The sequence below is a fragment of the Petaurus breviceps genome, unplaced genomic scaffold (genome assembly GCF_028583685.1).
Source record: "Petaurus breviceps papuanus isolate PSGF00001 unplaced genomic scaffold, PetGlider_PUasm1.0 176, whole genome shotgun sequence".
NCBI lineage: Eukaryota > Metazoa > Chordata > Mammalia > Diprotodontia > Petauridae > Petaurus > Petaurus breviceps.
In genome coordinates, this window is record NW_027185771.1 from 26,601,702 (window position 1) to 26,617,237 (window position 15,536).

The 15,536-nt window shown below is 34.2% G+C and overlaps 1 protein-coding gene across 1 annotated transcript in view; it reads left to right on the plus strand.

The window, feature by feature from the left end:
* Positions 1-3,248, plus strand: part of CDH8 (cadherin 8) — a 527,584-nt gene extending 524,336 nt beyond the window's left edge. The window contains exons 11-12 of the mRNA XM_069085836.1: positions 819-1,070; positions 2,139-3,248. Coding sequence (XP_068941937.1) covers positions 819-1,070; positions 2,139-2,632 — 746 coding nt within the window. The 3' untranslated portion in view covers positions 2,633-3,248. The remainder of the gene's footprint in view (positions 1-818; positions 1,071-2,138) is intronic.
* Positions 3,249-15,536: the final 12,288 nt, after the last annotated feature.

The following is a 15,536-nucleotide window of genomic DNA, read 5'->3' on the forward strand; positions in this document are numbered from 1 at the left end:
GATCAGCAAGGCATTATAGACATGTTTATATTTTAACGGATGTGAAAATCATACTGTTGGTGACTCATTCTTTGAAACCTTAATACCAGGAAGCATGGCTGATCTAACGACTTTGTTTAACCTCCCTCTGATGGAGCATTTGTCAAGGCATTCAAATATATCTTATCCTCACATTTGCTTCCAATGTTTTTGCTTTTCTTGTTCCAAGTTCCAGTCCTTGCTTGCTTGCTAGTTTTAGTGTGTTTTGAGATTCTTATAGACCTTTGGATTGCTAGAAATGCCTAATTGATAATCTTAAGAAGAAGAAGAAATATAGTGATAACAGTTCATATTTATATAGCATGGACAAATTTGCCAAATACTTTACATACTTTTTTCTTCTTCGATCCCCACAACAGATCTGTGAATGTAGGTGTTCCATCGACTATGCTATGCTGCTCCTAATGAAAAATACACTTGGGATCATCTCCTTAAAATATTTTTTCCAGTAGGGTGCTGGAACCATAACCACTTTGCTGATCATGAAGCCCCAAGAGTCACAAGCACTATGTATGCTTGAGTGTGTGTGTGTGTATTTATTGGTTCCCCAGATAGAATATAAGTTCCTTGAAGGCATAACCTATTTCAATTTTATCTTTATATCCCCAGGACCTAACACTTCCTCCTGGCACATTGTAGGTGCTTAATAAATGCCTTTTTAATGAATGAATGAAAATCTACAAAAGACAAGGGGAAACTAAACAGCTGGAATGGCAGAATAAAAAAAAAAAAGAGCAGCTATTTTGAAATGATGCAAAATCTCTTGATTTTTTTTCCAGATAATTCTCTCAGCATTTTGGCAAAGCATAGTGGATTCAATCGTCAGAAGCAAGAAGTCTATCTTTTACCAATCGTAATCAGCGATAGTGGAAACCCTCCCCTGAGTAGCACCAGCACTCTAACCATTCGTGTCTGTGGTTGCAGCAGTGATGGTGTGGTACAGTCCTGTAATGTTGAAGCTTATGTACTTCCAATTGGGCTCAGTATGGGAGCATTAATAGCTATACTAGCATGCATCATTTTACTACTAGGTATGTATTGTGTTTTATACTCTGATGATCAAGACTTATCAGGTTTCTAAATTAATAAAAGTAACTCAACCCCCCTGTTCCCTCTCTAGACCAGGGGTGTACATTTTTTTTTCTTCTGGAACTACTTTTCACTTTCTTGAATACTTGAGATTCTCTGTCCTGTATTTTGGAGGTGGGGCAGATCTTAGGGAGAAGACAACAATATCATTAAGCTTTAGAAAAAGTATGCATTGCATTCTGTGTTCCAAACTGGAATCCTTGGCAATATGGATTTGCAAGAAATGGTAGAGATGTGGGATGATGGTGGGAATCAACTTAGAGATTCGCTCTATTGTGCTTTTCATTATATTGGTAAGTAAATCTGACTGGTTGGTAACCTCTGGTGTAACCTATACAAATAGTTGTTGTTTTTTTCATATATAAAATGCCAAAGCTAGAAATTATACCTATTTGTCCCAAATACTTTATGAATGATGGGAAAAAATGTACAAAAATTAATATTTATACTAGGAAAACTCTTTGTTATACTGTATATATTAAATGGATATGAATGGGCATACACGTGCCAAATTATAAGAAGAAATCGTTGCTTCATATGACCTGTCTATGACATTGGAAAGGAAGTTCTATAAACAGATGGGATATCAGTAGAATATGAAAAAAAAATATTTTATTCAGGCTTAATCAGCACAACATTTTCAAGAAGCAAAAGTACAAGTTAAAAAGTGGGACTTACTATTCATGACTCTGAAGTTTGCATCAATACTTCTCTACTACATATGCCCTTCTCCCTATCAGTTAATAATCTTCTGATATTTCCATTCACCTCTTCTATTTTACTTTGATATAAAATGTAGTTATATTACATTAAAATCTAAATATAAAAGCCAAAGGTAGAAACTAGGGGGGAATGTTTTTCTCCCAGAATTATGTTATCACTCTTTTAGCATGAATGTATCTATTGGATCTTTTATACGATATTTCTCTTGAAAAATAATCAGTTTATACTTTTTCTTTGATTGTACCTTGTTCAATTAATCAGTTTCTGATCCAATATTTTCCTTTCAGTCATTGTGGTGTTGTTTGTGACTCTGAGAAGACATAAAAATGAGCCCCTGATTATTAAAGATGATGAAGATGTGAGGGAAAATATCATCCGTTATGATGACGAAGGAGGTGGAGAAGAGGATACAGAAGCTTTTGACATTGCAACTTTACAAAATCCAGATGGAATAAATGGATTTTTGCCTCGGAAGGATATAAAACCTGACCTGCAATTTATGCCCAGGCAAGGACTTGCACCTGTTCCAAATGGTGTGGATGTTGATGAATTTATTAACGTGAGGCTCCATGAAGCTGATAACGATCCCACAGCTCCACCATATGACTCCATTCAGATTTATGGCTATGAAGGCCGAGGCTCAGTGGCTGGCTCTCTCAGTTCCCTGGAGTCCTCAACATCAGACTCAGATCAGAATTTTGACTACCTCAGTGAATGGGGTCCTCGTTTCAAAAGACTTGGAGAACTCTACTCAGTTGGAGAAAGTGACAAAGAAACTTGACAGTGGATTATAAACTTCCCTACGAAACTGAAAGCTCATGTAATATTCTAGGGCCATCCCTGTTAGTTACAACCAATGTGGTCATTTGTTTTAGAGGCAAGTTTAGCGCCAGTCATCTATGAAATCAATTACATTGTAATGTTGAACCAAAAAAAAAAATACAAAAGTATATGTTAGGAGGTTTATAAGTCTTGTGGAGTGTGAAGTAAAGTATGTGGAGTGTCTAGAAGTCTTTGGATATTTGATATTCACTTGACCACCACGGACATGGTGATTGGGATCTTGGTTAATCTTCAATGTAAGAAATAGAGGAAAAATCAAAACAAATGGTGCTTTTGTAGAGAAATGGACCTACGGGGATTTTGCTGCTGAATAATGTCATCTGCCAGGGTGTATAAAGTAACACGTTTTTTTCCTCAATGCCAACAAAGATCCCGCCACCAAAATTTTTAAAGCAATACCTGGTCTTCTGTGCAATGCTAGCTATGAGGAGCATTGTTAAGACCTACTAGCTTCTACTGTGCAGTGACCATCCATTGTACATAATTGTTGGCCCAATAACCACAGACTATTTCTCATCTTTAAATATTGTGTCAAGCCTTAAAATATTCACATGTTCTTAATTCATTCCAGGGAAGGGTGGGGGGGAGGGGAAGGGTTGCACATTCATTGATGGGAGAGGAGAAATTCCATTAAAATAGGCTTGTTTCTAGAAGAAGGATTACTCTTATCTTCCACTTCATCATCATCCACAAGGACACAAAATGAACTGTATCACAGGATGGATGGACTATATAAGACATGGTTGGTTTTATCACTGAGTGAATTTATTTGTTTAATCCTTGAAATAAATATTTTATTGATGTCCATTACTGCTTTTATTTATTAAGGTTGGTAATCTATAGATTAAGGGAATATATAAAAAATTATATCCATTAATAATCCTTTAGATTGTTTTCTATATATATAAAATGAATGTTTAATATATGTACATTTGATGAGCAAATAAGGATGATTGCAGATGATGTATTTAAAAAGGGAAGCTAACAGTCTCTTTTGAGTAGTTAAGCTTTATGTGACTTATGAGGGCAGGAATAACATTTTCCCAGAGAAACTTTTGAACAGTTTTCTATTTTGTTCATAACTCTAGTATTTGGTGTTTTTACTACAAGCACAAACATCTGGAAGTATACTGGTTCATGTGAATATTTAAACTCTAGCCTTTTAGAAGCCCACACATTATACAGTAAAGTAAAACATGCTTATAGTTCTCCAATGTATTAGAGAAGGAACCAGTTTGTACATAACTTTACTACTACTTATGTTATTAGTATTTCTTTATCTAACGTTCATGGTTATGCACAGGGGCTTTTGCACTCCAAGAATGGACAGCACTAGAAGCTGCAAGCATACTCAATTTGTAATGCAAACTTGCCATTTAGAAGTAGAGATTGTATAATAAAATTTAAGTATTACATGCAAATCATTTTAATTTTCTACTTTGCTTTGATGCTATATTGTTTGTTTATTTACTCCATGTATTGTATTAAGAGAAACTCCTGTATTGTTTCCTACTTTGTGAAATATATTTTTATAAATACTTGTGGTCTTATCTTTTCTTCTATCTGGCTCATGCCCCTCAACAATGAATAATCAACTGTGAATGGAACTCTAGAATTTTAGAAAAGGTGCTATATGTGAATTGAAGTGGATTGAGTTTGTAAAAAAATTAATTAGTGGAAGAGCAAGAACTAGAATTCAGGGTTCTCAATTCAATTTAACACTTGTCATATTATCACATACATCATATTTTTTGTTAACCAATATTTCACTGGACTCTATTTTCATGTAGTTAAGTAAAGCATACTTTCTATTATCTTCCTATGATGCATCCTTGTGGCATGGATTTAACCCATATTTTCTGAAAACTCTACCTGATGAGCAAATATGGTAAAGTCATGCAGTGTAAAACTTGTTGTTGTACTGTGCATGTTAACAGAGCACCAACTTAACTAGGTATGGAAATGCTTATGGTATCTTAAACCACCAGGTGATGATTATACCCCCCACCACTTCAGCATCACGTGAAGACCATTTTTTAAAGAAAATAATCTTTATGATATTCATTAATGGGGAGAGAGTGCCTACTAATGTCTCTGATCTTATGAAGAGTTACTGTTGACATATAGTGTGTCTTAAAGGTTCTTAACTTTAGAGCAGAAAAATTAGAATTAGAATTTGAATAATATAATTGCAATTATTATTGGAACACTCATTTTCCTGAGTTAAAATCTGCCTTCAGATATTTATTAACTGTGTGACCCTGGGCAAGTCACTTAACCCTATTTGCCTCAGTTTTCTCATGTATATAACAAGCTAGAGAAGGAAATGACAAGCTGCTCAATTTTCTTTGCCAAGAAACACTCAAAATAAGGTCATGGAAATTTGGACATGACTGAAAAAAATGACTAAACAACAACAGAATTATGGGGGCAGGGAACAACTGTATGCACAAGCAATTCAAGTGAAACAAGGCATGTATTCAATCAGATTTCAGACAGTAAAATGTGTCCTTGGGAAATCTCTGTTAATCAGCTGCTCAGTATAAGCTGATGCTCTGAATTAGAAAGGGAAATCTCAACAAGACAGGAAATATGACATCCTAGTTCCATACTGAGACTGGACTGAGTTCTAGGTGAGGCCACACTTTGGAGAATAGAGGAGGATGCTGTGAGCTAAGCAGCCCATTACTTTTATAACTACAGATGGATTGAAGGCAAGCAGGTTCTTCCACAGAGTTATATTATACACTCTCTTGCTTTGCAGGGTTCCTTTGTAGGGAAACTCACGAATGTATAACCTTCTGATTGCCTTTTTGATTGAAAGTTCCATCTGAGACCACGGTAGTGCAACCAGTAATAAGATTTCAAAAAATCCCATCACTGGCACTGTAGGAGAGGCGAGCATGACAGAAATCTCATCATTGTCAGTCAAAAAGATAAGGTAACCACTAACGGTGGGTGTCACTTCAAATTGTGCATTTATACAGCTTTTAAACATGAATATCAACAATGAAAAGGGAAAAAAAAACACATAAGCTATTGTTGGGTCCACAAATGGAAACAGGCAATTTTCTTTCTTCAAAATGCCAGTTTTAATGGAAACAGGTCTAACCTGTGAGAGCAAATAACCTGCAGATAATTTGCATTGGTAATTTATAATAGCACCTCTGACTCCCATTCTCCCTGGAAAAGGGGATACAGTGGCCCCTTGCCTAGCTGAGTTTTCTTCTTTGAATGAAAGAAATTCATAGAATTGTGAAAGGGATTGACCCATCTATGGAAAAGTTTAGAGACGTTAGTTTAAAGTTGTGTGTGATGCTGATGATATTTATAATTCTGAAGATTAGAATCATGTCCACCACACTGAGTAGCTGGGATGTGATGAATCTATCTCACCATCCTTGTCATTGTAAAAAAAAAATAGCTCATGCTTAATAATAGAAGCTGACATTTAGGCAGTGCTGTTGTAACTGTCAAAGTACTTTATTGGCAACAACCCTATGATATAAGTTGTGCAAATATTATTAATCCATTTTGAGAGAGCTGGTTCAGGCGGAGGAAATGAATTTTCTGAAATCACAAGATAGTAAGTGTGAGAGACAGGATTTGAACCCAAACAAATCTTCTAATCCAATATCCTTTTGGTCTATAAAATGGATCATGTTGTTATAAACTCTCTGTCTTTTTTAAGGAAAGCTGAGACACTGTTTATATAGCCATCATTTAATACATCATAAGAAAAAATGTAATAACAGCTTTCCAATCACCAAATGCTAAGAGGGTAAAACAAAAATAGAATTTCACTTAGAATAAATTGCATACACTTTTTGAAAGCAAGAAAAATCCATCTGCTGTGCTTCAACAGATAATTCCCCCTTCTGGCAGAGGAAGTGATAGCATTTTTGTTATCAATGAATTTGAATTTGAAGACATTTTAGTAGACACCTAATCCAACTCTACATAAAAAGAATCCCTAGTATGACATAGTGAAAATGATTATTAATAGAGATGTCATGATGGAAAGTTGTTAATATTCCATCTCTTATCTGCCTTTTTGAATTACCTATACTATACTATTACCTATACTAGACCATTCATTCATTCATGAGGTACATATAATAAGCACCTACTAAGTAGTAAAACCTGTCTACCTTTTGCCTCTTTTGTGGCAAATTTCAAAACCTGTTTGTGTTTCTCTGTACATCAAACAATTTCTTTGTTTTTTTTTTTTCTGAAAAACCTTTACCATTGTGATCTCTTGAGACTATTTAGTATTATTCCTTTCTCTTTAAATACTTTTTCCTCCTACAACCACTTCCTCTATCCCTCTGTCATTTTCTAGGATTGTTTTATTTCCCTTGATGAGCTAAATAGTAGAGAGATCTTTCTTCTGCCTTTTTCATCTTCTTGGAGGTGGGGACAAATCTTTACACTGTGAATACTTACCTGCTACTTACTAATTGGTAAAAATACAAACATTGCAAACTCTCCATATATCACTGAAAATTCCACTTATCCTCCATGGTTGGTCAAAGAGGGATTCTCAGTTCCTTGTTGTTCTTGATGTTAGAATTCATCAAGAACTCTTTTGGCAAATTTTATTTTCCATGCCTAATCATCATATTGGGGTTCAGTCATTAGAGGTTTCTGAGTAAAAAAAAAATCATATATTTCTCATGGGTTTCCCCTCATTTTACCACAATAGGATATGATTTTGCTGCTTTAGATAGTTAATTAGCAGATTCCAATGAAGTTTTAATGCAAACAGAAGCCTTTTCTAAGTGAGGTTTCCAAGTAGGAATTGAATTACCAGGAGAGTTTTATCTAATTAAATCTAATTACTGACTTTTCCCCTCTTTGTACCCTTCCCATTGCTAATTTAGATACCATTGTGCGCTTCCTAACCTACCAAGCTCCCTATTCCACATTAGGGGCTAAATCTTAATCTATTCACAGATGAAAAAAAAGCAAAGGAAATATTGAGATACATTAAGTGAGATGTAGTGTCTAGCATCAATCAACAATCAATTAAGTGTTTAGTATAGTGAGGTACAATTCTTAGTATTGGAGACTCAAAGACAAAGATTAATCACTCCTTGTCTACAAAGAGTTTTTAATTTTATCAGGAGATAAACATATGGGAGATAATTCTGCCATGTTTTTCCTATTAGACTATATCTGAAGTGTTATGTTCTAATGTGGATGCCATATTTTACTGGGGGAAAAGATAATTTAGTGGAAGTGGAAGGCAGCAAGATGAGGACAGATGATGTCACATGAAGATCAGATGACGGTGAAGAGACACTGTAGGACATTTATGCTAGTTGTCTTCAGGTATTTAATAGAATATAATATGAAGCAGAATGAATGGATTTGCTCTGCTGAATTCCAGATGGCAGAATTAGGAATAATTTCTCTAGAACTTGGAAGGAAACAAATTTTGGTCTGAAACATTTGAATATTGCCAAAGGGAGTATATTTGTTTTCTCACTAAAGATGCTGACTTAGAAATTGTGTGACCATGTATGCAGAACCCAAAAGCTCATAGACTTGAGAGATTCTCACTCAGGTAGTGTTGGATCAATTGACCTCTGATTTTCCTTCTGATTGATAATCTGTGATTCTGGGTTATTATGTTCAAGCTGTGTACCAGATATTGTGGAACATACAGAGATGATTCCCTTCATTTTTTGGAGACATTTTACCTTACAGAAAATGGTAGATGTTACTCTTACTAGTGTAGAAAGGAAGAGTACATTTTTGTTATTGTAGAATTTATCAGGTAATTTCTTGAGCAATTTTTATATGTTTTAAGAAATATTGCTTATTAGAAAAAATAGATACTACTCCAATAAATAGTTATTATCCTTGCCATTTTGTAATAACAAAGATCATAAAAAAGAATATAATTTAAATATGTATCTAGTGAAATATCATTGAATGATATTCTATTAGCTCAATAGGTACTGTAGAATTTCAAAATTTAGACAGAATATGAAAGGTGGATCTGGAAGGTACTTTAGAAGGGAAAGTTAAATGAGGAATAGGTGAGACATGGTTCATGAGACAACAGTTTGGGTGAGGAAAGGAACAAAGTAGACATTTTAGGTAATTAGGAGAGGAATATTCATCAACAATATGATGTGGAAGCCAACAAAGTAGATATGATTATAGGCTAAATTAATAGAAGATCAGGATCCAAAATGAAGGAGGTGATAGTGTGATCCCTAGCCTAGAAAACAAAATTTGGATTATTTTGTTTAGTCCTGGGTGTCAAAATTTAGGAAGGCTATTGATACACTAGAACACATCCATAGGAAAGTAATGAGGATTAGGGTATTTTAAACCATCACCCTCATTGGCATCACTAGATTTTATACATCACTTAATTGACTAAAGAAAGTAGGATCATAGTCTAAAACAAAGTAGGAACATGACTGCTACGTACAAATATATGACATGCTACTTTTTAAAATTTTAACTCCCTAATTCTTTCCCTTCACCCCCTCCCTCATTCATTGTGAAGGCAGAAAATATGATACCCATTATACATATGAAGGGGAAAAAAAAAACATTTCCACATAAACCCATTGGTGGAAAATTGCAATTCTTCAATCTTCACTCAGCTTCCATCATTTCTCTCTCTGGTTGTGAATAGCATTTTTCATCATGAATCCTTTAGAATTGTGTAAATCATTGAATTGACCAGTTGCCAAGTTGTCATTACAATATTCCTAGTACAATGTGTACTGTTGTCATAGTTCAGTTTTTCTGAACTTCCCAGGTTTTTCTGAAACCATCCCCTTTATCATTTCTTATATTACAATAATATTCTATCACAATCATATACTATAAATTGTTCAGCCATTCACCAATCGATGGGAATCCCTTTAGTTTTCAATTCTTTGCTACCACAAAAAGAGCTGCTATAAAATTTTTAGACATATGAGTTATTTTTCTGCTTCTTTGATCTATAGAACAAATAGTGGTATTTCATAGGGTTGCCATTTGGAAAAGTATTGTAACCTATTATTTTTGGCCCTTGAGGATATAACTGTGACTAAGAGAAGTCTAAAAGTAGTGTAGCTGGTGGAAAATGAAGAGAAAAACTCTTTAAATAGGGTTTCTAGTCATAGTGTCCAATGAAAGAACAATACGGTACCAAAAAATGTGAAGACTAGGTAGATTCATTCTGGCAGAAGGGTGAGATTTCCCTATGATGAGTTTCCTGGGAAAGAACGGATGATAAGAGGACCAAAGAAAACAAAATTGTGGAATGATGGGAAATAGCATGAACAAGTCTAATCTCTCTTCTGCATGACAAGCATTCACATTTTTGAAGAAAACAGTCATGTTTTACCCAGTCTTTTTGTTCTCCAGGTCCACCATTATCAGTTTCTCATATACTCAAGTTCATAAGAATTTATTAAGTCCTTACACTGTAGCAGGAACTATGCTGGTTATTAAAAAAGAAAAAAATACTCAGGGAAATCATAATCTAACATGGAATGATGTTGAATACCATCACCTTCTTGTTAGCCTTCCTTTGCCTCTATTCTCTCTAATTTATCAATGTCCTTACCAAAATATAGCAACTAGAATCAAACAAAATACTGCAGTGTGATGTGACAGAGTATAGAACTACCACATTCATGATCCTTGACCCTTCAACTTGTTAATAGAACATTATATGGAATTATCTATTTTGACATATTAGCTTATAATGTACATACACTTTACTGAAGGCCTCAGATCTTTTTTTTACTTCTGAATTGCTATCTAGTCCCTATTTTGTATTTATGAAGTTTACTTTTTCAACTCTAGTAGGATATTTTAGATTTGTCCTCATTAAATTTCTTCTTATGAGATCTGGCCCAATATTCTAGTGTGTTAAGACCTTTTTGGATCCTGATTCTGTCATCCAAAATGCTACTTATTCCTCCCAGCTTTATGTTCTCTATAAATTTTGGAAGTATACCATCCTGGTTATTCATTAAAACAATCACAATGTAAACATCATAAGGACAATCAAAGAGTTGTGGTGGTATCTTTACATAGTGATGTCAATTCATTAATGATTAAGTCTGGGGACTTAACCAGTTCCTATTTTACCTAACAGCCAACATTTCTTTATCTTATCCTCAAGAATAGCATGAAGGACTTTACAATTTTTTTTGCAGAAATCTAAGTAATTTAAGTCTTATAAAACAGAAATAACTTTGTTTTATTAATAGCAAATGAGGCATAAAACAAGGAAACACATGCTTGCCAATGATATGTGCTACTGTCATGAAGGATACACATCATAGAGTCTAAATTGAAAAATGATTCCCTAGAAAGGGTAAGATTCTCCAGATGTTACAGTTTGCAGGTGGCATGCACTGATTTCTTCAAGGGCTAGAACTTGGCAGAATTTCCTAAATAAGAACCATAACCACTCAAAATTCCTAACTTCCCTATTAAAATATAAAAAAGCAATTGGATATAGAATTATTGTCTTTCAGAAGACAGCATGCAGTTGGGTGAGTGACCCACAAAGTTGGTACATGAATCCATAGATCTTGGACAAATGCTTCAAAGATTAGATGAGCTGAATTTAAACTTCTTTAATTTGAAAAAAAAATTCATATTTTTCCAACCTGGTCCCAGGCGGGATGGCTCTTGTAAAGAAAGGTAGAGAGAAAGAGAAGGGACATTCTGTCATCATTAAGGTGGTGACCAGACAGTATACCATCAACATTCACAAGAGGATTCATGGAGTAGGCTTCAAAAAGTGAGCTCCTCAGGCTCTAAAGGAAATCTTCAAATTTGCCATAAAAGAAATGGGAACTCCAGATGGATGCATTGACGCCAGACTCAACAAAGCTGCTTGGGCCAAAGTAATAAGGAACGTCCCACACAATGTCTGAGTGTGTTTGTCCAGGAAACATGATGAGAATGAAGATTCATCAAACAAGCTGTATATGTTGGCTATTTATGTGCCTGTCACCCTTTTCAAAAGTTTACAGTCAATGTGGATGTAAACTAAATTGAACTTCATTTAAATAAAGTTACAAAATGTCAGTTGGTAGTCTGTTTTTACTGTGTAAATTAAAAAAATAATTTTTGGTCATTCTGAGTTTGGTAGATACAAATATTTACATCACATACAAAAATCAGAAACATTAGTATATATGGAACTATTCACCTGCTGGTAGTACAGTGGATAGAGTATTAGTCCTAGAATCTGAAAAGACTGATTGTAAATCTAGTCTTGGATGCTTGCTAGCTATGTTATTCTGGACAAGATACCTAACCTCTGTCTGGTCCAGCTTCCTCATCTATAAAATGAGAATAATAATAACACCTACCTCACAGAATTGTTGGAGGATCAAATAAGATGTTTGTCAAGGCACTTAGCACACTACCTGGCACATAGTAGGTGTTACATAAATGCCTATTCCCTTCCTCTTTCCTTAAAAAATTTAATAGCATAAACAATTTACTATTATAATTACAAAAATTATTCCAGTTTTCCATTTCCCTATGATTTTTTTTCTTTTCTGTGCATTTATAAAGCTCATTAGAGTTGTTTTTTAAATTGCTATCACTATTTCTATCCCCCCATCCCTTCAAAATAATATAAAACAACCAACTTCTCCTTGTAAAATTAGCTTAAGTCTTGGAATATAGATACATATATTGGCCATGTCTGAAAATGTGCATCACATTTCATACTTCCAGTAAATTATCTCTTGGTCAGAAATGGGGCACATGCTTCATTATTAGTCCATGGTTTATCATTGAATTTTTTTTTTAATCTGCCCTCCGTGCGTGCTATGCTCTCCCTCCAGTAAAACAGCTGACCTCCTTGGCTTCCTTTAAGTCCTAACTAAAATCCCATCATCTATAGGAAGCCTTCTTAATTACAGGGCGTCCCCTGCATGAATGATTTCCTATTCATACTATATATAGCTTACTTTATGTATATTTGTTGGCATGTTGTCTCTCTTCTAATTCATAAACTCCTTCAGGGTTGAGACTGTCTTTTGCCTTTTTGTTGTGTTTGTAACCTCAACATTTAGCACAGTTCCTGGTATGTAGTAGATGCTTAATATTTATCAACTGATTGAGTGCATTCATCAGAGCTATGAACTATTTAAGAGACATTTTCCTCTATAATGATGCAAATTGTTTTCTAGGTTCTACTCACTCGATTCTACAGCAGAGCTGTCAAACTTGTGATTCTAAAGCCAAGGCTGGGCAATCCCCCAGTGCAGCATGAACTTGATCTAAATGCAATTGAGAAATACTTAGTAAAATTAATTAAAAAAAAAACACTGCAACATAGATGATGTTTATTTGTCGTTTTCAAAAAGATTCAATTCAATTTTAATTTGATGCCACTGCACTACACTGGTTTATTTATGACTCAATTTCTTTTTGAACCAGTATTATTCCATTGCAATCTTATACAATGGTTTACTTAGTTATTCCTAATTTTATGGGAATCTTAGCTTAAAGCTGATATTCGAAGCTAGGGAAGTCAGGAGGTAGAAATGAGGTAGGAGGGAGTCCCAGGCACAACGGACATCAAATCAATCCACGTAAGGAGATGGAGTATTTTGCAAAGATGTCAGCATTACTGGATTACAGTTACATGGAAGTGGTATATGATGCAAAGAAACTAGAAAGGTATGAAGGGACCATATTAGGAAAGATTTGTAACACCAAATGGAGAATTTTATCTATGACCTTGGAAGTTTTTGAACATGGGAGATTATTGAATGGTAGAGGAGTGACATGGTCAGACCTGAAATTTAGGTGGATCAGTTTATCAGCTGAGTGGAAGATGGACTGGAGTGGGAACAGGCTTGTGGCAGGGAACAGGGAAACCAATCAGTAGGCTATTGCAATAGTCCAGGCATGAAGTGATGAGAGCCTGACTTAATCCCTAGAGTACTCTAAGCAGATAATCATATTATCTGCAAATATATACATATATAGTTTCCAATCCTCTTTGACTATATGGATTTCCTTGATTTTTTTTCTTTCATTGCTATAGCTGGCATTTCTAGCATTAGATCTAATAATAGGCATGATAATGGAAAACTTTGTTTTAATCTAATTTTATTAAAAAGGCCTCTACGTTATCTTCATTATATATTATACTGGCTATTGGTTTTAGATGGACCTCATAATATTAAAGTAAGGTCCATTTATGCTTTTAAAAATGTTTTAGCAGAAACGGTTGTTACATATTGTGGTGGTAGTAGGGAGGGGGGTTACAATAATTTATACTGATAACTTATTTGTTGCTGTTGTTAATGTGGCCTATGATGTTTATAAGTTTTCTATTATTGAACCACCTCAGCATTCCTGGCATAAATCCAGTTTAGTAATAATTGACAATATTATAATATATTGCTATAGCCCCTTTGCCATTATTTTATTCAATGTTTTTCATTCAGTATTAAAGCTGTTGATACAGATCTTTCTTTCTCAGCTTCATCTCTCCCTGATTTTGGTACGAAGATCATATTTGCATCATCAAAGGAATTTGATTAAAGTGCTATTTTTCTATTTTTAAATAATCTATGTAATATGAGAATTACTTAATCTTAGAATGTTTGAGAGAATTTACATTTGATACTTCTCCCTACTCCCATTAGACTTTAATTTCATAGTACTTTGAGATTTGGTGACTCTATTTATAAATACTGTGTTTTTAAATAGTTTAATTTAATAAATATTTATCAATTTATTAAATGAAATTATGTATTAAATATTTATACATTTATAAATAAGGTATAAATATTGTTTTATAAATATAATATAAATACTGAATTCCATTTTATTGACATATAAATATTTTCTCAAAATGTCCTTTATTGCTCATGTTTTTGTTTTGAATTCATTTTTTTTCTCATTACTGATGTTCAAAATTAGGTTACCCCTCTCTTTTTAACACATTTGCTGGGAATCAATTAATGTGTTTTTTTTAAAGAATTTCCAATTTTATGTCTTCATTTTTTCTTTCAACTTAAAAAATATCTAATTTTCAGAATTTTTATTTGTAGTGGATTTATTTGTTAGTTACATTTCAATTATGTTTTAAAGTTTCATGAAAAAAGTTTTTATTTTATTTCTTCTGTCTTTTGTCAAGGACATTGTTGAGTGATGTAAATTTTCCTCTGAGCTTTGCTTTGGCTATACACCAAAAGTTTTTTTTGTGTTGATTCATTGTTGTCATTTTGCAAAATGAAATTTTCAATTGTTCTCAAGAATTATTTTTGACTTCTTTCATTCTTTAGGATAAAAATGCTTTGACCCTCTTTAAATTTGAATCATTTCTTTAGAAGGCCTTGTTAATTATATTTTATATCAGCATAGTCAATAATGGAAATATGTTTAATATTTCTGCTTTTCTGAATTTACTTATGGTATTTTATGTCATAGCAAATGGACAATTTTTAAGAACTTTTTTCCTTCCCTCCCTCCCTCCTTCGCTCCCTCCTTCCTTCCTTCCTTCCTTCCTTCCTTCCTTCCTTCCTTCCTTCCTTCCTTCCTTCCTTCCTTCCTTCCTTCCTTCCTTCCTTCTTCCCTTCATTCCCTGGATAGACTCACCCATTAGAATTTTACACTGTGACAGCTTTTAGAACTATTCCCGGGGCGGCTAGGTGGCGCAGTGAGTAAAGTGTTGGTCCTGGAGTCGGAAGGACCCGAGTTCGGTTCCAGCCTGAGACACTTAACACCCACACAAAAATACTAGCTGTGTAACCTTGGGCAAGTTACTTAACCCCAAATTTCCCTCCAAAAGGCAAAAAAAAAAGAACTATTCCCTGGATTTTTAAACCTTCATT